The sequence below is a fragment of the Phyllopteryx taeniolatus genome, chromosome 1, assembly GCF_024500385.1.
Source record: "Phyllopteryx taeniolatus isolate TA_2022b chromosome 1, UOR_Ptae_1.2, whole genome shotgun sequence".
Classification (NCBI taxonomy): domain Eukaryota; kingdom Metazoa; phylum Chordata; class Actinopteri; order Syngnathiformes; family Syngnathidae; genus Phyllopteryx; species Phyllopteryx taeniolatus.
In genome coordinates, this window is record NC_084502.1 from 43,121,489 (window position 1) to 43,148,670 (window position 27,182).

At 41.7% G+C, this 27,182-nt stretch overlaps 2 protein-coding genes across 4 annotated transcripts in view; both read right to left on the reverse strand.

Annotated features, from left to right (window-relative positions):
- mgat5 (alpha-1,6-mannosylglycoprotein 6-beta-N-acetylglucosaminyltransferase) overlaps window positions 1-8,615 on the reverse strand; it is a 152,349-nt gene extending 143,734 nt beyond the window's left edge. The window contains exon 1 of one of the 2 annotated variants that reach the window (XM_061797464.1): window positions 8,303-8,615. The gene's annotated coding sequence lies outside the window, so the exon portion shown is untranslated. The remainder of the gene's footprint in view (window positions 1-8,302) is intronic. The other variant, XM_061797456.1, reaches the window with a different exon arrangement.
- Window positions 8,616-13,624: 5,009 nt separating this feature from the next.
- On the reverse strand, window positions 13,625-27,099 carry clic5a (chloride intracellular channel 5a). 2 transcript variants are annotated; one of them, XM_061797487.1, is made up of 6 exons: window positions 26,558-27,099; window positions 21,614-21,723; window positions 14,869-14,994; window positions 14,673-14,779; window positions 14,409-14,578; window positions 13,625-14,336 (listed from the first exon to the last, which is right to left on the reverse strand). In XM_061797487.1, the coding sequence occupies exons 1-6, from the start codon at window positions 27,038-27,040 to the stop codon at window positions 14,172-14,174; spliced, it is 1,161 nt and encodes a 386-aa protein (XP_061653471.1). In that variant the 5' UTR covers window positions 27,041-27,099; the 3' UTR covers window positions 13,625-14,171. The 2 variants fall into 2 exon arrangements, with proteins under 2 accessions (XP_061653471.1, XP_061653480.1); XM_061797496.1 differs by lacking the exon at window positions 26,558-27,099 and adding an exon at window positions 24,492-24,720.
- Between the last annotated feature and the right edge of the window lie 83 nt (window positions 27,100-27,182).

Sequence of the window (27,182 nt, forward strand, 5' to 3'; positions counted from 1 at the left end):
AGTTTGAACAAACTAACAAACTGAACTCTTCCAAAACAGTTGTACCAAGAATATTTGTCGTATTCCTTGTTAGCTGGTCGAAGCTCATAAATGCACAGCCATGAGTCTTGCGTCACAAAATACTAAAGTGCACATCCACAAAGGCTATTTGGCTTTTTTAAAAATTAATGCCTTATCTTTTATTTAAGAAATAAAAAGTGTTGATTGTATTTGTTTTCAAGCCTTAAAATACAAATGTGCAACCAAACCACATAATTTTTTCGAACGAAAGTACACTAGCTTAATGCTAATATAATGTGAAATACCATAGATGGGCTAAAGGAAGTAATCATTGAGGTTACGATTATTAAGAACTAGGGATGTACAATAACTGTTTTTTGCCACCGATATCGCCAACCGATAATTTGCTGCTTCTCCAACCTGATACCAATAACCTATATCATTTTTTTAATGGTTTATATCAGGAGTCTTCAACTATTTCAAGGCCAAGGACCCCCAAACTGATGGAAAGCTGGAGTGTGGACTCCCTACTTATGCATATAATTGTTTTTTATATCAAACTTGTTGCATAATAGAATGCCTTTTTATTCATCTATCCATCCATTTTCTGAGCCGCTTCTCCTCACTAGGGTCGCGGGCGTGCTGGAGCCTATCCCAGCTATCATTGGGCAGGAGGCGGGGTATACCCTGAACTGGTTGCCAGTTCAATCGCAGGACAAACAACCATTTGCACTCACAGTCATGCCTACGGGCAATTTAGAGTCTCCAATTAATGCATGTTTTTGGGATGTGGGAGGAAACCGGAGTGCCCGGAGAAAACCCACGCAGGCACAGGGAGAACATGCAAACTCCACACAGGCGGGGCCAGGGCTTGAACCCCGGTCCTCAGAACTGTGAGGCTGGCGCTCTCACCAGTCGTCCACCGTGCCGCCCCTTTTTATTCATATAAAATATAATTAACATTAAAATAGTATTATAGGAAAATACCATTTATAGCATATGTATTCAACACGCAATGTAATATATTAAGAACAAATTGCCTTTTATCGTCACAACAATAGATAAGTACAATGAGACTGTGATAAGATGTGATGTATAAATGTATTTTGTTATTGTGCAACCAATACTACAGTATTGTATTGACTCAATGAACTCTTTCTTCTTCGTATGCCTTCTTTTCTTTCTTTCGTTTACTATTAGTGTTATTTTCTTGTTGTCGTTGTGTGTTTCATTAAATATACCATACAATTCCACTCGTGGTCGTATTTTGTGTGTGTTCTGAATTTAAGTAAACCTCTATAACCTAGGACTAAAAATGTCATCGAGTGTAGAAACCTCCAGATTCTGAGACTGATTAAAAAGGTTTGTCATCATTTCGCCTAAAGTTAAGCTTGAAAAATTTGACTTGGTGCCCTTTTCCAGACATTAGTTTGATTTTTAACAATTAAATCAAAATTACGATAAACCGGAAGTAACGCAAACGTCGCTCCCAGCTTATTACTTTATCCTAAATTAATTACAATTCTTATTTCATACATAATCGCTACACGTGAGATTTTTCAATTGTAAAATATGTTCCTTGGCTCCATAAAGGTTGGAAATCACTGCTCTAGTCAGATTGTGTATTCTAATCAGTCAGGTCAAACCAACATTGCATGACAAATAATGGGTGCTAACTTACTGTAATTAAATTACTTTATTTTTAATTAAATTTCACCCACGCCGAAACTTTAGAGCATAATTCGACAGAACGCCGGCATTTTTACGTCCAACCGTTCGTGCTACCACTAGCTTGCTAGGCTACATAACATTTTATTGCCTGCTTGCGAGCTGTATCGTACTAAAGGTACGGGAACATACCTAAAGCAAGCCTTAGACGAATGTCCTCTCCTGTCCTGAGCACCGGTGACCACCAACACACGTTTTTCCCCACGTTTGTCCTAATACAGTCGGCACAATCCACTCTTGTTGTCGTCGTCACGGTAACGAGTGTATCCGGTCGCATTTGAGTTGACAAGATAAAGCCCAATGATCGTAAAAAACGGGATGCGGCGGTATCGGAATACAAGATTTTATTTCAGTAGTCTGACGATGCAATCATGAAAGAGTAAATAGTTTGATCCGGGCATTACGTGTTGTCTGTCTCAGACGTGTTGTCTGTTCCACACCGCCGACGTTATTTATTTATTTATTTTTAAATAACTTTATTGGCGGTCAGATATTTCCAATACACTCGACAAGGCTAAAAATAAACTAGCTTTTGGATTCAAATATACTGTGCACGCGGCGACGCGGTGTAAATGTATTTTGCAGAGCGGCGAATTATGACATTAAAGCCGATCAGTATAAAATGCTAAATATCGGCCGATACCGAGTAGCCTGATAAAATCGGTGTAAAGTCTACTAATAAGATCCAATACTGATTCCAAAAAAGACGACTGACTTGGGCTTGACACGGGTTTAATTCACACAGCGAACACCCATAGATGTATTATGCAATTTTTTTATTAATTTTTCAAATCTAAAACAGTACCAAGGTGTCTTAATAAAATGTTTCTTCCATTAAAATACACAAAGGATAAATATCCACTTCACGTCACAATCTGGTGGAAATCACTGGGTTTTAGGTTAGTAATTCCTTATGCAAATACAGAGTATGGCTTTTGTTACCATGATGACCAGGGATGGAGTTAAGTCATTGGAACAAAGCAAGTAGCTACTCAGCATTGCAAATTTAACTTTTTTGCCATATTAAGACCCACTGGACGATATGCCATTGGCTGTGGATTCTGCACAAATCACTAACACCAATTCAACCGAATCATTTATGGATCGGAGAAATTGCACAAACACTGCAAAAGCTGGACTGGTAGCCTGAAATTCAGGCTAGGAGCACTTTGAATGATTGCCATGCATTTTGACCTGCAATAACCATTGTGGGACTGAGGATCTTTCTTAATCCGCACATGAGTATGAAACTGGTTCATAATGTCACAGAGATTTTGAGCAAGGAAAGATGCAAATTTGTTAAAATGATCAGACTTCTATATCTTTCCAGGCGAGTCCTAATCAGATTGTTCTCTCTATTGCAATTGTCAGGACCGGGCCAGATGGCTGAGCAAGGTAAAGGCTCAAGTCCATTTTCATAGATAAGAAAACAGTTTTCAAGCTGCTCACCGTAGAAGGAGGGCCAATCCGGTGCTTTGAAAAAGATTTGAGCTAGCTCTCATGAACTAGAATAGCATGCATTAAAGAGCTTGTTTTAGAACAACACTGCAGTAGTCAAAAGTGCTCTCAATGCAGGTTCTTGCATTAATTATGGATCAGCTATGAAGGAATATCTATTTTTCACCTCAATATAAATAGGCTATCATAGAGTCTGACGTCTCTGTCTCATGTGAATTCACAACACTTTCCTCGGGAGTGTTGGGTTCATACAAGAGGTAACTGTTAATGAGCTTAACATCTGTCAAACAGTCAAAACTCTCCAGTTTCAGTTTGCAGCCAGAAACACAATCATAACATTTTAAGGAACTGGATCCTGTGGCTGTTAGACATTGGTGTTGTAGCTGTATAGCTTTCAAAAAACAAAACAAAACAAAACAACAACTAAACACCATTGCGCATCCTTGAACTTAATAAACAGAGTGGTATCGCAGCAGTTGTTTTTTTTTTTTTTTTTTTTTTAGCTTGTCTTTAGTTGACTTAAAAGGAGACCTGCAACTGATACTATGCCCCTGCTGCAATGGAGACCACTGTGGCTCTGCATCTTAATAGACTTGGTCATATACGCCCCGCCTGTTAATTATTCATTCACTCCTCCAGAGGAACAGCCACTCTTGCAACTTGGACACTTTGCTGGCATCAGTTCAGAGTAACCACCACAGTTTGACAGGCACTCACAGGAGAACATTCACAAGATTAATTTGGGCTCCAGCAAAGTTTTACTTCAATTTGACCAGACACAAGACCAAGGGTGAGCAAACTATGGCCCACGGGCCACATCCGGCCCGATGATCATTTCAATCCAGCCCGCCAAATCATATCAAAATCATGACTACCATATTTTCACGACCATAAGGTGCACTTAATGTCTTAAACGTTCTCCAAAATGGACGGGGCGCCTTATAATGCGGCGCGCCTTATGTGTGAACAGAGTTCCAAAATCTGTAAATGTTGTTGTGTGACTTCAATGAGCGCTCCGCTTGACTGACTGGGAGTATTTCCTGCCAACACGCTGCTTATATAGAGGAAAGGCGGACGTGACTGAGGACAGCATGCGGACGTAAAGGGGGTTAGGGTGCGCGTGACAGAGGACGCTAAAGGCACGCCCCCAGTAGGTATATAGCACTGGTATGTGCATTGTCCAAAACAACATCGGTTTGGCTAAGGACGCCCGAAAATGGCACCTACGAAGAGACACGCTTACGAAGTACAGTTTAAACTGCAAGCCATCAGTTACGCGGAGGAACATGGGAATTGAGCAGCCCCGAGAGAGTTCAAGATCAACGAATCCATGGTTCGCAAGTGGAGGAAGCAGGAAACCGAGCTTTGCCAAGTCAAGAAGACGAAGCTGAGTTTCCGTGGAAACAAGACGAGGTGGCCCGAGTTGGAAGACCAACCCGAGCAATGGATTAATGATCAAAGAACAGCTGGAAGAAGCGCCTCTACAGTCACCATTCGACTGAGGGCAATAACTCGGAGCTTGCCATCATTCCGGGAGGCTTGATGAAGGAACTCCAACCACTGGACATCAGTGTAAACAGGGCGATCAAAGTGAAGTTGCGAGCGGCGTGGCAGCGATGGATGACAGATGGCGAACACAGCTTTACTAAGACTAGGAGGCAGCGCCGGGCGAGTTACGCCACAATTTGTGAATGGATTGTGGATGCTTGGGCTAACGTGTCTGCTTGTACTGTTGTTCTAGCTTTCATAAAAGCCGGCATCATTTCTGAGGAGCCGCACGGCAGCGAGACTGACTCCGATAATGACGAGATGGAACCTGCCGTGTTTGATGGAGAGCTTGCCCAGCTTTGATGGATGGATTTGTGGATGAGGATTGATAAAAAAAAAAAACAACGAGTACATTGTTAAATACTTCAATAAAGTACAACCGAACTCAGTTTTTCTCCCGCCACCTTTTTAAAAACATTGTTTTAGCGTGCATGTATGCTACCCCGTATGTTTTAAGCTATCGTATGTTTTACCATGCCTGCGCCCAACAATACGGTGCGCCTTATGTATGTGTTAAAAACAGAAATAGACCCCATAACTGAGACTGTGCCTTTTAATACAGTGTGGCTTATGGTCGTGAAAATACGGTATATTCATTTGACCTTGTCCTGTAATGCCCAGTGGTTCCACCAGGTAGCGCAGTAGGTACAGCGATACATTGACTTGATTTTGGCTGTTCTGTTTTTACTCTGCTCCTGCTCTGAACCCTTCTTCAACCATGAGTGGGCCAAAGAAGTCGACAGTGTGTGCCGAGTGTTTAATATACGTAGAATGGACTACTAAATACTTTTTCACTGAAGTCCCGTCAAAGGCTGCATGTTTAATTTGTTAACAAACCATTGCGGTTTTAGAGGACTATAACATCAGCCGTTGTTTTCTACCAAGCATGCTGATTATGCTAACAGCCAGTCAACGCACGAACTGATGGGTACGGCTCAGCGACTAAAATCAAAGCTTGCAGGCTCAACAAAACACCTTTTTCTGACAAACTGCCATCCAAGATTCAGTCACACAAGACCCTGAAACAGCGCCAGGGTGGCTGCAGATGGAACTGATTGATCTCCAATGTTATACTGTCTTAAAAGAGAAGTTCAACTCTCAAACTGGATGAGTTTTATGCTTCATTAAGCTCAGACAAATTTCCAAAAATCCGGAAGATGGCACAGAGGATGCTGGTGGTGTTCGGCTCTACATGTGTGTGACCAGACTTCTAGTGTGATGAACACCAACAAAACATCCTAAAGATCCCAGCTGAGTGATGAACACCTCAGATGTGTTCTGAGAATTGCCACAAAAAAAACTAACACCAGACTTTGATGCACTGGCAAAAAAGGTGATCAACAAAACAACACTGTTCCCATTAAAAATAAATCTAAGTATTAACACTGCAATGCCTTTTTATTTTATTTTTATTTTTTGATATGTAAGCATCTGGTCCTGGCTTGGCCCGCCTGTCAAATTTTAAAAGTCAATGTGTCCCCTGAGCCAAAAGGTTAGCCCACCCCTGCACTAGACACTTGTCAAGATGTACATGAAGTCACATAGATTTTTTTACAATTATCATGAGCGCAAACTAATTTGCATGTCAACCACATGACTCTTTAAATAAATGAATTTGGCTGTTTATAATGCAGGACAACCAAATGACGTCTTCACAAAATTGCCATGGGAACAAAGGGGGACGAGTACCAGTGTTACTGTAGTTGTGAAAACGCAGCGATATCCAAGATTCCAAGTGAAACAAGGGAGGAAATTGACTGGTAAATAGAACCAGATTATTTCAGATACCACACTTACACAAAACCCATAACTGACTTTAAATGACCCTACCTCCCTTTACATCTTTAATGCAAACCAATGTTGCATACTTTTATCTTTAATAGGGGTGTCCTGATCCGATATTGCTCTTGGATATCGGTCTGAAATAGGGTTGCACGATTATGGCCAAAATGATCATCACATTTATTGGTCATGTTTGGGAAACGTCTGTATTTTTATTGCACTAGTTTTCAGTTTTTGCTTCAAGCTTTGTCCAAATTGAGTCGGGGATTACAGCTAAGAATACGCCACAGATAATGCAATCCTACGTTAATTTCATACCGCAGTTGAACCTTTGTACTTATAAAGGCCCTGGCAGTGATAACACTGAGGATAAAATGAATTTATTTAAGGGAGCAGTGACTTTGAAGATGTAGCCGCTCCTGTGTAATTTTATCAGCAAGAAAATTGATGGATTTCTGACGGAAAGTGAGAGAATGGGAGCCTTATAATCAAAGAAAGGCCAAGTGTTCTACATCCCTGCATGGATTCCATCTGCTCAACTAAGTCATCTGCCCCTCCTCATTCCACCATCTTCATAACGACACTGCTCCTTCTGCCTCTCCAACCAAGCCCACCCTAACACACATGCACACCCTACTATGATTTCTTGCCAGTGAGGCATGCCACTAAAGCAAAGCTCCTTTTCCCCTGGATTTATAATCCCAAGAGCTTCGGCAGAAATGCAACTGAAAGAGCACTTTGTAAAGCCAGGAGGGGTGGTGATGTCAGCTCACCTCTGGATGTTCACTACTCTCTGCATTAGTTTCTAGCCTGCAGCTTACAGTTCTGCTGGGTCACACTGAACGATATAATAGCACAGACCAGTTAACACATAAATGTTCATAATATATCATTAGCATGCAATAAATGTTGCATTGCATATTTTCCTGAATTTAGTATGCCTAGTACTGTACGCTAGAAAAGGATCCTGGCAGGAAATAAGATAAGAAGTAATAAGAAACAAGTAATAAGAAATAAATAAGATGAAAAAATGTCAGTCATTATTTTACGACTTCAAGCATCTCTTGTCCTGTAGGCGGATGTGTTTCGTTTTGCTGTTCTCAAAACACGATAAACATTAACTGCAAGGCTGCCACAACCCATAAGGGCAGGTTCTACGTTTCAAGGACACAACATATCTCACAGCTCACGTGGTAGTTGAAAACAAGTGAACACAAACATCGGAACTTTTTTTTTTTCTTCTTCAGAGTTATGGTAGCACATCGCCTGGTGTGTATCTAACAGCAGAGGCAATCATAAGGACGTTGTACAAAGTGACAATAAAATAACAATGGCGTTGGTTACAGTACAGTACGGTACGGTATGTGGTTTCAAGAAAAAACTACGCAGACCCTGAAAGGCGTGATTGAGCACCGTGAGACAAGATGCTATTGCGGGTGAATCTACAAATGCCTACACTGTATTGCTAGTATGCTACGTTAGCTAATACACCTGCTGTGTTAAAACCCCAAACCCAATTGCGCGCGTCGCCAAATGACAGTGTAGATGCAGTGAAAAAGAGCCAGTGTTGACGTTAGGGCGACGGTGGTAGTTCCGCTGGCGTCTCGTTGCAGAAAAGGCGTGCCAGCTACAGCCGTTTAGTGCGACAACAGCAATCTCTGGGGCTGAAAGTGGCCTCGGTCGACCACCACTCACTCCATGACGAAACAAGAACCCCCGCAACGACAAGTCAACAAGCGCAGAATGAGTAGAGAAGCCCCTACGCCGTACAGTGTCACGAACTTACCGCATTTGTGTTACTTTCTGCTGGAAGTCAATTGGGAGTTGAATAAGCAAGGAACGACGAACAGAATGGTGAATTGGCTGGCTGGATTGTAATTCCAGATACAACGCACGAGCCTTTCTATTTGCTCTGCCCACGAGCAAAAATCGAGTGGAGGAACCGTCTGCAAGTGTCAACAAGCCCGTTGGAGCGTAAAACACCGACAATAATTACATTCACTCGCAGTCACTTCAACTTTGTCCTTCAGAAATATTATAGTTGTTGTTGGATTCGGAGGACATTTTAATCGTGTGTTTTAGCTATGAAATCTGTTAAACACAAAAAAAAACAAAGGGAACTAAAAACACAAGACGCTCTCTGAGAATCCTTTCAATGAATGCTTTGTGTTCACTGCCACCTTCTGGTTGGTAGCAGACTAAAATTTGCACCGAGCAGGAAAGTGGGCCCTCTAGCGTTTGAAAGCGAAGATTTAAAGCGGTGATTTTCAATTGGTGACCACAGTTCGGAAACTCAGAGCGTTGTTGGAACTGTTAATAAGCAGTACTGTAGTAAGACGGCCGCATCAACAGCTCATCTGCATTAACTACTGCACAATGAAAAAACAAGGAGCCACTGCACAGAGCACGAACTACACTTGGGGTACAACACAACAAAAACGAAAACACACGAACATTTATTATAATGGGAAAACACACACAAAAAATGCCTAACATTATGAATGACACGTAATTACCGCGAGTGCAAAATGCCGATAGGCATGCTGGGAAGTGTCCACTTCTCCTGGCACTACAGGAGGTAACTGTAAATATTGAAATTGTCATATTGCACCGACGCAAAAGGCGGAAGTAATGGGTGTAGTTTAAATTCAGTATTCTACTGGGATGCTTCAGTGCATGGGTGTGAAATTTATTTTTATTGCGGGCCACATTTTAGTGATGGTTTCTCTCAGAGGGCCATTAAACCATATAAATGTTTCATCTCTTCCTCATATTATTACATAGACACAACAAAGTGATGGATAACTAGTTCTGAAATCTGAATTCAAAGATAATAGTTTGTTCAGCTATTGTACAAATTACTGTAAAGGGGGGTTTGGCAAGCAAAAAGTGCTTGAAATTTTGGTGAAAATGATGTGGCGGGCCGGATTTGAGGTTGGCACACGTGGTTTAGTGTTTGAGGTTACAAAAACATCTGGCAAGAGGCAATCAGAAACCCAAAAAAACAATTACTATGAACCAAATGAAATACCTGTTTTTAAAAGGTGATTTCATTTATTAAGGAAAAAAACTATTCAAAGTTCGCTGACCCAGTGTGAAAAAGTACTTACCCCCCTTGTTAAATCATGAATTGTGGCTAATCACAATTTCTGGTTAAATTTCACTGTTCACAATCAAGCCCGATTACCTCCAGACCTGTTCAATCAAGGAATCACTTAAACAGAAAAAAAATCAAGTCAGACAAAAGATCTAATCCGCATAGCAGGGGATGCTACCCATCCATCACACAGCCTCTTCAGTATGCTGCCATCAGGGAGGAGACTGCGGAGTCTGCGAGCCAGTACTAGCCGACTCAAAGACAATTTTATTCATCAGGCTGTCAGGAATCTGAACTCTCTGCCTGCTCTGCCCACCTGAACTCTGAACTCTGACGCCCCACAAACATGCACATGCACACACACACGCACGCACACACACACACACACACACACACAAATAGCAGCGTTGGGTTTTTTCATCTAATTTATATATGTCTTATTTGCATTGGTTCTCTGACCTTAACAGCAGGTGTATTAGCTAACGTAGCATACTAGCAATACAGTGTAGGCATCTGCGGCCTCTGAGAAACCACGGCCTCTGACTGGAACAGAAAATGAGCACTGCCGGAAAAATCGTTGGTACCCCCCTACCCACCCTTGAGGACTTGCACGCTGTCAGAACTAAGACAAGAGCATGCAAAATCCTCTTGGACCCTCCACATCCTGGTCACCACGTTTTCCAGCTCCTTCCCTCAAGTAGGTGCTATCAATCAAGGCAAACTAAAACCAGCAGACATTCCAACAGCTTCTTCCGTCTTACCATTAACTTCCTCAACAATTAACTTACAATTCCATTGTTACATGCTGCCAATTTTGTCTTGAGATTGTTGTCACATCTCTGTCGAGACACAACTACATTATTCCTGCACTCACTGTAGTAGTCACGTCACTCTGCACCATTTGGATGTCTGTTTGTTGACCAATACTGAGCACTCATGTGCTTGAGAAGTATTTGCACCATTTGCACAATTGTCACTCTTAAAGATTATTGCACTCCAAGTCTCTTTGAACTGCTTAAATTTCTTGAAGAAAGCACAATTTTTCACAATTGTCACTATACCAGATTATTGTTCTATTAGTCATTTCAAACTGCTCTGAATTGCTAGAGGACTCGGCATCATTTGCACAACTGTCATTGTATCAGCATTACCACATTACCAGTAACCTTTCTTTGCTCAAGAATTCTCTGTATTGTGTTTTTATGTCTTAAAAGCATTTTTTTTTGTCAAAATGGCTGTCTGTTTTCATACGAGAGTGGCTCCAACTACCGGAGACAAATTCCTTGTGTTTTTTTTACATAATTGGCAAATAAAGATGATTCTGATCTGATTGTGCTTCTGATTCTGATTCTGATGCTAAAACATGGAACAGGGGTAAACCTTTCCAGGAGTGGCTGGTCTACAAAGATTATACCAAGAGAACAACAATGACTCTTCCAGGAGGCACCAAAGGAACTCAGGAAAACTTCTAAAGAACTGCAGGCCTCCCTTGCCTCAGTTAAGGTCAGTGTTGATGACACAACAATAAGGAAGAGACTGGGCAAAAATGGCATCCACCGCAGAGTTCCAAGGCAAAAACCACTGCTGGCCAAAAAGAATATAAAGGCTCGTCTAACTTTTGCAAAAAAAACAAAAAAACATCTGAATGATATAATAATATTATATGGACTGATGAGATGAAAGTTTAGCTTTTTGGAATGTGTGTGTCTCATTCCATCTGGCCTAAATGTAGCATAGCATTAAAAAAAAGAACATTATACCAACAGTCAAACGTGGTGGTGGTAGTTCAGGCTCGAAAACTCTCCAATTTTCACATCTGAAGTAGTGTGATGGTCTTGGGCTGGTTTGCTCCTTCAGCACCTGGATAACTTGCTGTGATTGATGGAATCATGAATTCTGCTCTTTAACAGAAAATCCTAAAGGAGAATGTTCAGCCATTAGTTTGTGACCTCAAGGTGAAGCGCACTCGGGTTCTGCAGCAGAATAACGATCCAAAACACACCTGCAAGTCAACTTCCGAATGGCTTAAAAAAACAAAATGAAAGTTTTGGATTGGCCTAGTCAAAGTCTAGACTTGAATCCGATTGAAATGCAGTGGAATGACCTTAAAAAGTCCGTTCATGATCAAATACCCTGAATTTTTGCTGAATTCAAACAATTCTGCAAGGAAGAGTGGGCCAAAATAGCTCCTCAGAGATGTGAAAGATTCATTGCCAGTTATAGAAAATGCTGGATTTTAGTTGTTGCTGGTAAGGTTGGACCAACCAGTTATTAGGTTTAGGGGGCCATTACTTTTTCACACAGGGCCAGGTAATATTTGTTTTTCCTTAATAAATGCAATCACCATTTAAAAACACCATTTTCAGTTTACTTGGGTTATATTTGTCTGATATTTGTTTGACGATCTTAAGCATTAAGGTGGGGAAACTATGCAAAAATATTTGAATTTGAGAAGGGTGCCGATACTTTTTGACGGCACTGTACTTCAGGAAAGCAGTATGATGAAAATGTGACTTCATACAACCTTCGCTTTAAAGACGGTCAACGTATTGATTAGGTGAATGCAAGTAATCAGCATGGAGGCTACCGGATACCAAGCGAAATGGGGCAAACCCGATTGAACTGTTGTGCAGTGTACGGGGTTTGGCAATCTTTCCATGAGTGGCCGATGACTCTGCCACTGGTTTTGGGGGCACACTGTTGCAGCATGTGTGGCCATACGTGTGTGCGTGCATGCACATTTAAAACTATGCCCCTCTGACAAAACCCCTCGCCCCAGCAAGGACTCCAACCGGTCACTGTTCAGTTACTTGAAGATGCACTCTCACACTGCAACCCCGATGAGCTGAAAAATTGTACCACTGAAGCAGTAGGCATGATCACTCCAGATATGCTGCAGAGAGTGAAAAGAGCTAGACTGTTAAATTCAGTGTTTCCAGACTAACCAGAGGGGTTCACCTTGTGTAATACTACAGTACCACATGAAACTGTATGAAATCATGCAATTGTAGCTATTAATTCATCCATCCATTTTCTGAGCCGCTTATCCTTGTGAAGGAGCCTTGTGAAGCCTCACGGGAGTGCTGGAGCCTATCCCAGCTATCATCGGGCAGGAGGCGGGGTACACCCTGAACTGGTTGCCAGCCAATCGCAGGGCACATACAAACAAAAACACACTCGCACTGCACTCACATTCACACCTACGGGCAATTTAGAGTCATCAATTAACCTACCATGCATGTTTTTGCGATGTGGAAGGAAACCAGAGTGCCCGGAGAAAACCCACGCAGGCACGGGGAGAACATGCAAACTCCGCAGAGGCAGGGCCGGGGATTGAACCCTGGACCTCAGAACTGTGAGGCAGACGCTCAAACCAGTCGGCCAGCGTGCCGCTAGCTATTAATTGTGAAAGAATAATGTAATAAAGTTACATCTGACCCTGTATGTCTCCTTTAAATTTTGCATTGCAGATGAAAAATAGGGGGACTGTGATTGTTTTGGTTTTCTGTTGCTCTGTATTCAATTTGTGGGGATTTTTGTTTTCAATTAGATGAAATTTACTTTCTGAACAACATAGAGTATGAAGTAAAACATCTGTCAAAGATTGGATAGATCATTCAACAAATGTTCACCCTCAATTTCCATGAATACAAATGTGACAAAACTCATCTTCATTGTTTTTGTAGAACATAAATAGCACTACTTCAGACCATATCTGTTTCAATGGCAGGTCACATTATATTCATAACTATAGGTGACACACTTTCCAGCGCAAAACAACAACAACTTACAACCTCTTTGACCAAATGGATGCATTGTTCAAATAGGAGCCATACAGTGTATTGCATTCATTGTTGGATTTGTGTTAAGCTACACTCATTTGTTGATGTTACCACACATAAATTACGACATGCCAAATTCACATTCATTTATCAGTACATATAATTTACTGTACAATAGAAAGAGGGAACTTGATGCCCAGTCAAAGGAATAAAATGAGATACAATGAGATCGTGCACTAAAACTACTCGTTTATTTGGGTGTGTGTTGATGTTGAACTGATTTATTAGTTGAAATACAAACTCATATAAGTGGATTTTACAGTCAAGTATTTCAACTATAAAAGTGTAGCTTGGGATTTACAAGTGGAAGTCATTACATCTGAAGACCAAAAACAAAATGCTCTCAACAAAGTGTGCCTCATGAAAACGAAAGGGAAAAAAACAGATTACTTTGGCTCAAAGATGTTATCATTTAGTATTATTAGTTCCATATTATTGTGTTATAACATGACCTTCCCATTCACAAACCCACAAATTATGGGTTAATTCACACAAAATAATAAAAAATAATAAAAAATGTAGCTGTGTTGTTATTTAGTTAATCTTTGGAAAACAAGGATTCAGCAAATTGTCTTCCAAGAAATAATATGCTGTCAAACTTGCAAGTTTAGAGTCAGATTTCAGAAGCTGTTAAAAAGTTAATTAGAACAACCAATCCTGTCAGATGCACAATTACTGGTAATCATTTTTAAAAAATATGACAAGGATGTTGCAGCTCATTTCCCTAGCATTTTAGCAACGTCCTTATAGGCTAGCTCAATTTCCAGCTCAGCTGCACACGTGTTTGTGAATTCATCTCTGCTGTAGGCGTTGCCAAGGTAACGCCACACGCCTCTATACTGGGAGGGGATGTCGTAATTCCGGTATTTCTTCGCCACCACCTGTAAGTTAGTTGTAGAACCGTGGTCAATATTGAATGCAGCAACCAAGGTAGTTGCATCACTACTAGTTACCTTGACTACATGAAGTTTGGGAAGGAGGTTGCAGTCAGCCAGCGTCAACTCATCACCGTCCAGATATTTGCGTTTGGATTCGCCATCGACAAGTTGACCCTCGTCAGGTAGCGGGTTCAACAGATACTCATCAAGTTTTACCAGAGCCTTGTTGAGACTCTGCTCTAATGCTGCAAAAAAAAAAAAAAAAAAAGCAACAAGGTCAAAAAAAATAATAGAAGCAGTGGGATAGCTATGCTTACCGAACTCACTGGTTCAACTTACCCTGATTTTTACCAGGACTTGTGCTTTTAATGTAAGTGGAAAACTTGGCAAACACATCGTTTCCTGCTGTGTTGGAGTAACGGTTCTTCACTGCAAGTTTGGGATACCTGAAGAAGAGGCATTTTTGAACTAGGTGTTGTACTGCATTTTGTGTGTGTGTGTGTGTGTGCACATGTTGTGTGTACACAAGACCTACTTAGGGGGAACCAGCATCTCCTCCAAGTACTCTTCTATTTTATTGACATCAGTTAGCACCTCCCCCTGGAATGTGAGAAAGGGTGGGTGTGTCCCCGGGGCCAGGTTGTGAAGGTCAGCTGGTTTCCTACTCAGAAAGGAGAAACTTCCTTTACACCGTGTTCCTAATTATGACACATATGCTGTTTTTCTTTTTTAAATTATATTAGGTTCTATAATAAGCTAGATGTTTTAAAAAAAGATGGATGTTCCATGTTGTTATGCACAACAAAACACAAAGAGGTTGCAAAGAACGCTGAATGAAAAAAAAAAAAGAAATTCTTGAAAAAGTGCATGAGGATGTAAAAATTGCCTTCCAGAGTTCGTTTGGAGGTACCCTGCTGTCCACCTAAAGAGAGCTTCATTTGAAGGTTCTCAATAGGGTTGAGGTCAGAATAACAGTGCCCATACCATGAGGTTTTGTCGCTTGTACTTGTAGAAGCTATCCATCCATCCATCCATCCATCTATTTTCCAAGTTGCTTATCCTCACAAGGGTCGCGGGCGTGCTGGAGCCCATCCCAGCTATCTTCGGGCTGGAGGTGGGGTACACCCTGAACTGGTTGCGAGCCAATCGCAGGGCACACAGAAACAAACAACCATTCGCACTCACATTCACACCTAGGGGCAATTTAGAGACTTCAATTAACCTACCATGCATGTTTTTGGGATGTGGGAGGAAGCGGGAGTGCCCGAAGAAAACCCACGCAGGCACGGGGAGAACATGCAAACTCCACACAGGCGGGTCCGGGGATTGAACCCCAGTCCTCAGAACTGTGAGGCAGATGCTCTAACCAGTCGTTCACCGTGCTGCCCTTGTAGAAGCTAAAGCATTAATTATCTGTCTTGTGGCGTGGGATAGTATGTTGTCTTGCATGACATTTTACTGCAGAAGTGTCATGTCTGTATACGTGTCCCGCCCCCTCCTGATTGTGCCTTCCACACCTGCACCTCGTTGTCTCCAATTACCTTGTGTACCTAACTTCGTGTCTCACTCAGTCTTGTCGCAAGTTCGTTGTACCTTTTCGGCACATTCAGTGGTGTAAGTCTAGGTTGAAAGATGGGGGACATCCAGAAACGATTCATCAATGTGGCTGGGGGGTGCAGATGATAAATTTTGATCCGTGTAAAAGATATAACTTACTCAGTGAACGTCATTAGGCACTGTTGCTGACGTTTTGTCTACTGGGGTGTGTGGTGTGGTGCGGGCTCCCTCTAGTGGTACATAAAAGAATCCAAATTTCAAACTGGTTTAAACTGCATGTTGTTTCAGCGGCTTCAACTTTTTTATTATTATTTTGTTTTTTAAACACAGTTTAGTGCTTTTGTTAAGTACAATTCAGTTGTATTTAACTTTTAAGTTTAATACATGTGTATTTAATAATTTAGGAATGGTTTTTCAAACATTTATTTTGGTACAATTTTTATTTAACTTTATGTGCAATTATTTTGATTTGAATCAATAAGTACAGTTTATTATTTTCTATATTTAAGCACAGTTTTAATGTTCCAACTGTGCATAATATTAAATACACTTTTTAGGAATAAAACCTGCACCTCATTTTTGATAAACACTTGGGCCGATGACATAGGTATTTTAATGTTGGTCATTACGGTGGTACTTAGAATTTACTTACTTATTTGCTGAGCGGGTGGTGGAGCGGGAGGGAGCTAATCTTAATTTGTGGTAAAAACGGGTAGTGACGTGATTGAGCCAGCCAAGTGTCATTTACAGTACAAAAAACAATACAGATGACGTCATTGTTAAAACATGGCGGCTCGCTAGCAGAGGTTTACCCAGAAGCCATAGCAATGTTGTTAGGTGTTTAAAATGCTGCCTTATGAAAGTTAAACGACTATCCATTCATCCATTTTCTGAGCCACTTCTCCTCACTAGGGTCGCGGGTTAAACGACTAATTCCATCAATAGTTGTAATAATGGAACGTAGACCATACTCGCTTTAAACTGCTGTGCACAAATTAACCTTAGTGTTTGTGCTCCCAGAATTAGTTTAAATGGTAATATATTAATCAAAGATGTAATAGATTAGACGAAGCTGGAATAACAATTAACGAGAATTTATTCTCTTACAATTATATTAAATGTTTAAATGGAAAAAGAAGCAATGGTTGCTGGATGGTAGAACTGCAGCAGTCAAAAAGAGCCCTCTGCCCCCCCCCCCCCCCCTCACAGCACCCCCACCCCCCTGTAAATTACACCTATTGTCACATTCCAGCATTTCTTGGTCTCTCCACTGACTCATAGTAAAGTTCAACACTGTTGGATTATTGACCTTGCCTTTTTGTCTCAAAGTTTTGGATACCGTTGCCTTTGCTGACTGCCGACTAGTTTATCGAACCATGCCGCTTTATTAAGCAGTGTGTTTTTGGAACTCTCTTTAGCAAGGCTGGCTCGCTCATTCGAGATTAGCACATGTTAAGGGCGCCGCGGCCTCAAAGGCGCCAAACAATCGGGTGAAAATTCACCTTCAATATACTGTAATTATGTTAAAATTATTGATTGCTATTAACTTAATTTTAAATTAAAATGTTTATACTACAAGGAAAGAGGAGTAAATTGAAATTAATATAAACAATTAAATGAAAGTAGAGGAGCAAGGTGAATTACGTAAATTGAAATCAGTGTTCCTGCCTGGAGCATAAAAAGCGACACACCCAGCCAGAGCTGAAAGATGTAAACCAACAACGCTACAACTACCGAGTAGGGCGAAGATGCTTTCTCAAGGTACTGCTGCATCGGAACAAATTGTGCAGGGTTGAATAATCTACACGAGCCGGAAATAAGTCATTAAGACGCAGGCAGAGCAGTATCTTAATTAAAGCAGCCTCAAATCTGCGTCACCTTTGTTGAATAGATTCTTGACTGCAAGGGTGAGTTACTGTATATTTCAAATTTATATTGGCGGTAGTTGCACTTTAAAAAAGGGCAATAAGAATATGTGAATACATTAATTATTTAATGTTAAATAATAATGTTAAAATACTAAACATAATTCAATTGCCAATGCACTTAAAGCACCTCATTGCAAGAGCCAAATGTAAGGAATGAAACTTCTTGGTGAACTGCCAAACGACTGAATGCTAAAATAAAATCAGACACCATGCTAGAGTAAAATCCAGATGCTGAATCAATCTCCTTCAAGTGGGGAAGCTGCACATATTTGCAATAATTTGACAACTACTTTTAAACATGGAAAACATGGATAACAGATTCCAATTTAAAGAAATGCCCAATTAATATTATTACAAATGATAATACCAAATACTCTCTCCTCTGGCTGACTGGTATACTGCTTGCTCTCTGTTAGGGAAAATTTAGGGATGTGACCCCAGAGAACTTTTGTAAACGTCAAAGCGACCAAAACTGTCCAGAACATGGAAGAAAACAAAAGGGGAAATTGTAGAAAGAGCGGTCAGGTTTTTACTATTTTTGGTTTGTCCCATTAGACAACAGTGTTACTTGCATGATCGGTTTGCCAGTAGCAATACAGTAATGTTCTAGTTTATATTTTAAATTGTATGACATGTTATCTGGCGGCACGGTGGACGACTGGTTAGAGCGTCAGCCTCACAGTTCTGAGGACTGAGGTTCAATCCCTGGCCCTGGGTGGAGTGTGGAGTTTGCATGTTCTGCCCTTGCCTGCATGGGTTTTCTCCGGGCACTCCGGTTTCCTCCCACATCCCAAAAACATGCATAGTAGGTTCATTGAAAAACTCCAAATTGCCCACAGGTGTGAATGTGAGTGCGAATGGTTGTTTGTTTGTATGTGCCCTGCGATTGGCTGGCAACCAGTTCAGAGTGTTCCCCGTCTCCTGCCCGATGATAGCTGGGATAGGCTCCAGCACGCCCGCGACCCTAGTGAGGAGAAGCGGCTCAGAAAATGGATGGATGGATGGACATGTTATCTTATGAATTTAAAGCAAAGTTAAAAACGAAAATCTTCGGCTTCTTTTGGGAGCATATGTAAATCATCAATGGATAAAAGCTCACCTATGTTGCCACATCCCCTCCTTGAGCCGTCACCTTATCGTGGAGGAGGGGTTTGTGTGTCCCAATGATCCCAGGAGCTAAGTTGCCTGGGGCTTTATGCCCCTGGAAGTGTCAGCCATGGCAAACAGGTCCTAGGTGAGGGACCATTCAAAACACGGCTCCAAAGACCCCTATGGTGTTTGAAAATACAGGAAAATGTTTTCCCTTGCCGGACGCAGGTCACCGGGGCACCCTTCTGAAGCCAGGCCTGGAGGTGGGGCTCGAAGGCGAGCACCTGGTGGATGGATCTGCACCCTTGGGGTCCGGCCAGGCACAGCCCAGAAGGGTAACGTGGGTCCCCCTTCCCATGGGCTCACCACCTGTGGGAGGGGCCATAAGGGTTGGGTGTAGTGTGAGCTGGGTGGTGGCCGAAGGCAGGGACCTTGGTGATCTGATCTCCGGCTACAGAAGCTGGCTCTAGTGACTTGGAATGTCACCTCTCTGGAAACTGATCAACACCTGGTGGTGAGTTGGCTCCGATGGTGTCGGTCCGACCTGGCAGGCCCAAACGTATTGCGAGGGTCTGTTGGGAACTTCTGGCAGAATCCCCTCTCAGAAGGAGTTTCAACTCCCACCTCCGGCAGAACTTCACACACGTCCCAGTGAAGGCGGAGGACATTGAGTACGAGTGGACCATATTCCGCGCCTCCATTGCTGAGGCGGCCGACCAAAGCTGTGGCCGAAAGGTGGTCGGTGCCTGTCGTGGCGGCAGTCCCCGAACCTTTTGGTGGACACCAGCAATGAGGGATGCCGAAAGAACCGAAAGAACAAGATCCCGGATACAAGCGGCCGAAATGAGTTTCCTCCGCAGGGTGTCCGGGCTCTCCCTTAGAGATAGGGTGAGAAGCTCGGTCATCCGGGAGGCCCTCAGAGTAGAGCGGCTGCTCCTCCACATTGAGAGGAGCCAGATGAGGTGGCTTGGGCCTCTGATTAGGATGCCTCCTGGATGCCTCCCTGGTGATGTATTCCGGGCATGTCCCACCTGGGGGAGACCCCGGGGACGACCCAAGACATACTGGAGTGGCTAGGTCTCCCGGCTGGCCTGGGAACGCCTCGGAATCCCACCGGAAGAGCTGAATGAAGTGGCTGGGGAGAGAGAATTCTGGGCTTCCCTGCTAAAGCTACTGCCCCGTAATCCAACCTTGGATAAATGGAAGAAAATGGATGGCTGGATGGATAGGTTGCCACATTGGCTAGGACCGACCCTGGTCTTTAGCCTTTGAGTCTTGCATTTGGGTTCTACTCCTCGTACTGCTCTTGACAGGAAGGCACAGTTCTTCTTTGGTCAGTTTAAAAACTACCTATCATCCATCCAGAACTCCATGCATCTGGGGCATCCAAAGAAGCGTGACATTCATCTGTGAATAAAACTGTCTGAAAATTATTCCATTTACTTCTGAGACCACCTTAAACATTACTCCATGTGAGTTTGGTTTGCGGTGACTGAAATACAGCTTTATGCATGACTTCTAGTCTTTGGAGAATCCTGCATTGAGATGTCTGTGGAATTTGAGACATCAGCAAAAGCAATCATCTGAAGGAGATGCTCAAGCACTTTACAGGATAATGCAGCGGGTGGGAGGTGTTTCCCATTAAAAAGAGAAGGACGTAAAATTGGCCAACAGTCTTCTGTCCACCACCTCCCCAATGGAGTCTAGTTTTCTTAACCACGTGATTAAATCTCTTCCTATCTCTTCCAATGCCTCCTCCCAAGCATACCATGGCATAAACAATAAAGAGGCCAAAAACAGTGTCATAAAAGGTCCTGAGCAAGGCCGAAAGATCTCAATTCCCTCAGCAAGGATTAGGATTAGGCAAAATTAGACGTTGGTCTACACCAGCCGCCTCCATCTTCTGTCGCAGTAGTGATGGTCAGATGATGTTGAAAGCATAGAGAAGTCAAAAAACATGACTCTCATAGTGCTCCCTTGGGACTCCAGGTGAGTCACAACTCAAAGTAGCAGAACAATCATGGTGTCATCCACTCCAACAGCAGGTTGATAGACAAACTGCAGCGGATCCAGGCAGGACCTAACCTCTGAGCGGAGGTGACAGAGGATGATCCTCACTAGGATGGACTACCTTTTGGTTTCACACTGTGCTGTATATATGAATGTTATAAGACCTTAACTGTTTACAATGGCCTGGGAGGAGACCGGTCAGCCCCAGTGATACCCAAGAGGGTGACCAAATCTGGACATCCTTGCTCATACTTCTGCTCCTATGATCCAAGCCGAGATAAAGAGAAGAAAACAATTGCATGGATAGATTGACTGCAGTTGGTAAAAGATTCTTCCTTTTTCATCGAGTCATTTTTCCTACCAGCTTAATTGTATTCATAAAAAATTTTTGTCTGCAAGTTTGTTTTATTGAATATGTTCATTAACCATACTTGCAGCAACATAAACAAAACAACATGTCTAAAGTTGCCCAATTTCCAACATTTGTTGAAGTAAAATTTAACATCCCTACTCGGTTGAGTTTATTTCAATGTGCATAAGCATAACAACAGAGTATAATTCTGTCTTCAACCATGCATTTGTAGTTTTGTAGGCTTGCATGCATGTCAAGAATGTCAGTAGTTAATATTTAAAACACAGATTGGGACTTTAACAATGGAGAGTAGAGCGACTGTACAGTATATGCAGTGATCCTACCTTTTGAGGTCAACTGTGGTGACATTGAAGACGACACCTTTCAGCCAAAGGACCATGAAAAGACGTTGTGAGAATGGACAATTTCCAATGCTCTCCCCATCACTGCCAGCCTGTACATATTCAATAACACACGATCGGGATATTATAGTAATAGGTTAAAAATAAATTCAGGTTGTGTCTTTTTTCCTCTGATAAAAACTGATGTAGCACAGACTGCTCATGAGGAATATTTTAAAAAGAATCAGTGCCCTTTTTTCTATGAGGGAAATTGGGTAGTGTGTGTCAATGTGCGAGTGTGTGCAACAGTACACGTAATACGAGCCTAAGACCAGCATGAATAATCCACATTGCTTCCATTAGCTCCCTGACTGCTTATCGGGAGTTATCACTTTTTCCTGTGGTTTTCTATTAATGAGAATTGGTTTTCTTTGCCTTAACCTGACCACATCTGTCGCTTCTTCGATTTTCCCTCAAAATAACAACTATTGTATGGAATGCATAGACTTTTGTCTGAAATAGAATGATAAGTACCGTAATTTCTCATGTATAATGCGCATTTCTTTCCCCCAAAAATTGTCAAAAGTCAATAGTGCGCATTATACATAGGTATAGGGGAAAATGAAAAAGCTTTCACATTTTATAAATGTATGCCGCCACCTAGAGGTAATGAAAAAGCTGTACACTTTCATTCCAGTGTCACCGCCACCTAGAGGTTTTGAGAAAGGTGTACACTTTCATTCTAATATGCCGCCGCCTAGAGGTTATGAACAAGGTGTAGCCTACACATTCATTCCAATATGACAGGGGTATGTATGACTGCATATACTGTATGCACAGTTGTGCTTATAAGTTTACATACCCTGGCAGAATTTGTGAAATATATATATATACTCACTCACATCTATGGGCAATTTAGAGTGTTCAATTAACGCGCATGTTTTTGGGATGTGGGAGGAAACCGGAGTGCCCGGAGAAAACCCACGCAGGCACGGGGAGAACATGCAAACTCCACACAGGCGCTCCTCAGAACTGTGAGGCTGACGCTCTAACCAGTCGTCCACCGTGCAGCTATATATTTAATATGACTGAACAACAACCATCATTCTTCATGGTTATGCTTTGTTTTATGATAATGCTTTTCTGGAATGCTTGACAGTTTAATTTCAATCCCATTAAAATAAAATTCGTCTAGCCCTTCATGTTTTCTTTAAAGAATTGTACCCGTATTACAAATTCTGCCTGGGAAATCAAATATATGAGCACAATTGTGTGTTTTCTCATTTACTAAATAAAAGTAAGACTGTGAATTTCAAAATAATAGCAAGTAAATTAAAATAATTACATGTTCAAATAAAGTGCTTAACTTCAGAATAATTATTTGAAAAAATGCTTTCGTTTTGATCATATGGGTAGAAGCAAAATCCATCCATCCATCCATCCATCCATCCATTTTCTGAGCCGCTTATCCTCACAAGGGTCGCGGGCGTGCTGGAGCCTATCCCAGCTATCTTCGGGCAGGAGGCGGGGTACACCCTGAACTGGTTGCCAACCAATCGCATGGCACACATAAAAAAACAACCATTCACACTCACATTCACACCTATGGGCAATTTAGAGTCTTCAATTAACCTACCATGCATGTTTTTGGGATGTGGGAGGAAACCGTAGTGCCTGGAGAAACCCACGCAGGCACGGGGAGTACATGCAAACTCCACACAGGTGGGGAACCCTGGTTCTCAGAACTTTGAGGCAGACGTTCTAACCAGTCGTCCACCGTGCCGCCAGAAGCAAAATCATGCATTGTAAAAATGCATTATACAGAGGTAGAAGGGTTTTCCAGAATTTTGAGGTCAACTTTGGGGGTGCGCATTATACATGGGTGCACATTTATACACGAGAAATTACGGTAACTCATTTGTCAGTAGTGATAAAACTTGCACATAAGGTAAGGGGGAAAATCTAACCACAGCATCATCATCCTGCTGCATGACATGCACAAAGACAAAATTAGTTACTTTTATACTGTAGATATGCAGGAAATATATTATAATATGGTTAATAAAACAAGACACTTTTTAATACTAATCCAGATAAATTCCTGTAGCAGCAGAATCAATTATTCAAATGAATCAAGAAATACTCATAGGACTTACCAAGTCATAACACCTGGTAAAACACACCAATTACAACATTAGGTACAATCAAATGAGATCCAATCCAAGAGCTGTTTCATAATGACTATTAAGAATAATAATTATGCTCATTCATTTTACAATAATATGTTTGTAGTTTGTTGTGGTATTTAACTGCAATGCATGATACTGAGAGCTGTTTTGTAATATGTAATATTTTGCCCCCTTGCATAGCTTCACGTATTATCTACTGTATGTTGCACCTATATAAAGATGGAATTTTTTATGCCATTTTAAAATGTTATTTCCTCCGTTTGTGCAGGTGTACCTAATCCTAATTTGTTGCCAAAGGAAATTATCCCTTGAAAGAAACAGGTTACAATGTGATGGGGATCTCCATCCATCCATTCATTTTTTTCATTTCTGGTAAAGAGCCAAGCGACATTATTAGTTTGTTGGAAGCCGGAAAACAAATGCTTGCAAAATCTTCATAAACCAAACCCAAGGCCATTTAAAACTGTAGCAGTCTACAAAGAAAGGACTCAGATAATAATTCAGTGAGAGGGATAGAGAGTGATTATCCATGCATGTGGGTATCAGGTTCACACAAGAGGAAATCAACATGTCCTGTACAGAGCCCCCCCACCCTGCAATTTACACACTTCCTACATTATCACCCTGCAACTTACACACTTCCTACATTATCTTTGTATTTGCTGTGTTGCACACACTTATTAACACCCCACCTTGACGAATAGCTCGATGTCTGGGTCCTTATCTTCTTCTGCTGCAATATCTGTCATAGTCACACCCATCCACCCAAAAACACTGCTTGTGCGTCTCCGCTCCACAAGTATGTATTTGTGTTTGCAAATTCTACTCCAGGTCCATTAGGTGTAGCCTGTTTCGTGCTATAGCAGCTCTGTCACAGTCAGCTGAGGATGACCGCCAGGGATGTGTGTATGTGTGTGTGTGTGTGTGTGTGTGTGTGTGACAGAACCAAAGAGAAGGGTGGTGTGTGTGTGTGTGTGTGACAGAACCAAAGAGAAGGGTGGTGTGTGTGTGTGTGTGTGTATGTGTGTACGTGTGCGTGTGTGAGAGAGAGAGAAAGCGAGAGGTGTTCAGTTTGTGGTCATGGGCTCAGCATGACGTATCAGTCAAAAATAACCTCCTGGGTTGGGGCAGGGTAGGCCTCAACCACCAAAAGACAACCAGTTGATACTGAAATATAGTTAAATAAATTCTCATGAGAGCCCCTGGTTCACCCAGTCACCATTTTGCTACACACTGCTTTGACTTGCACATTGTCTTTTGCAATATGTGTAGATCTTTCAACAGTAAAAATAAGTCACCTTTACTTTTGTGCAATATAATCTCCCATTATTACTTTCATTTATGACACCGGAGTGTTCAAAGTGTCAGATTTATAAGCCCCGTATACTCTGGTGCATTTGGACTTTATTGTGGAAAGGGCTGATACTTCAATGGCAGAAGTTGGTGAGTGATCACATGGCTCTTATGACTGCTCGACAGGAACCTGCCAAGCACTGAGTCAGAACATTCTCGCCAGTTCAAGTTATATTTGGACTCATAACGACCGCGTCTCCTGATGATGAATGGTAATATTTAAATTAGCATTTATCAACCTTTTTTTCTACAAAATAAATTAAAAAACAAATGCTGAATTGGTATTTTACTAATATTTTAATGTATTCCATCCATCCATTTTCTGAGCCGCTTCTCCTCACTAGGGTCGCGGGCGTGCTGGAGCCTAACCCAGCTGTCATCGGGCAGGAGGCGGGGTACACCCTGAACTGGTTGCCAGCCAATCGCAGGGCACATAGAAACAAACAACCATTCGCACTCACAGTCATGCCTACGGGCAATTTAGAGTCTCCAATTAATGCATGTTTTTGGGATGTGGGAGGAAACCGGGGAAAACCCACGTAGGCATGGGGAGAACATGCAAACTCCACACAGGTAGGGCCGGGGATTGAACCCGGGTCCTCAGAACTGTGAGGCCGACGCTCTAACCAGTCGTCCACCGTGCCGCTTTTAATGTATTATTCATCATAAATTAATTAACTTATTATTTAATAAAAATTAAAAAAAGTTAAATCAATATGTAAATTTTTTTTTAACTAATAATTTCATTTAATTATTTCCAGGTATTAACCAATTATTTAAAAAAATATCAAATGTATAAAACAGTTTATTTTGCTAACATTTCTTTTATTTGAGTACTTAGAATAAATGAATCAACCAATCGTTTTATGAGAAATTAATAAAAAATAAAAATAAAAAGAATAAATTCAAATTGTAACTAACCAATTTTAGAGAAAAATGTGTAAACAAAAACTACAAAACAGTAAGGCAACATTTATTTGTATTAATGTAACGTGAACGACTTGTATTATTCACCTATTTATAAAGCCTAATTGTAAAGTTGTACAATTATTTACTAGTGGCATTATTAGATGCACAAATAATTTGGACAGTAAGTATATAATGCATAACATCTCAGCTGCTTCTGAACTGTGGAAACATTGAAATCCCCTCCATCCATTTTCTATAGCCTTTCTTTTAGGATTATAGGGAAGCTTCAGTCTATCCTAGCTGACTGTGGGTGAAAGGCAGACTACACCCTGGACCGCTTACCAGACAATCACATATATAGCCGAACAAGAATTCACACATACTGTACGTCTCTGAGTGGTACTCAATCACACGCTGCGTGGTCAGCCATGTGTACCGCTACACATCCAGTGACCTATACAAGTAACAAAACAAATCAAGTGTCCCTCTTACCTACCTTAACAAACAGGGTGACTTTAGTTTTGTCCTTTTCAGGCTCTGGGTTCAAGTCAGGTCCTTCTTGCTCAGATGCGGATGAAGCTGATGATGAGGATGATGAGGATTTGGATGTACGTACCAAGTTCCCGCAGTCCACCAACTTTGGAGACACCCTCCCCAAATGTGACTGTTTGCTACTCTCGGCAACAGTTGTCTTTTCCTCACTACAGCAAGTGTTCTCATCACTCTCTTCGTCATCAGCATGTGAAGATGAAGATGAAGAATTTTTGCGGTATTCCTTGCTAGGAGGAGGGGGTGCTGGAAACAAAGGTGGATTTGGTTTTCTTCCAAAGGCCCATCCAGTGTTCTGGTACTCTGGTGTTTGACTTGAGGGCTCATCGTAAGGCATCTCATATATACCTGATGTCTGGTTCTGGTAGGTGATATCTGGGTTCTCATACACATTTTCCTCAGACGGATCCATGCTAGATGGAGTGGGCATTAAACAGGTTGCTCAGAGTCTGTCCAGGTGCACAAAAAAGTGTGAGCATGATGCCAACAGTATGCCAACGTTATCACAAAGCATCACAGGACTTTGGACTGGGAGTAGACAGGTAGCGCCAAGTAAAGAAAACAGTCCTCCT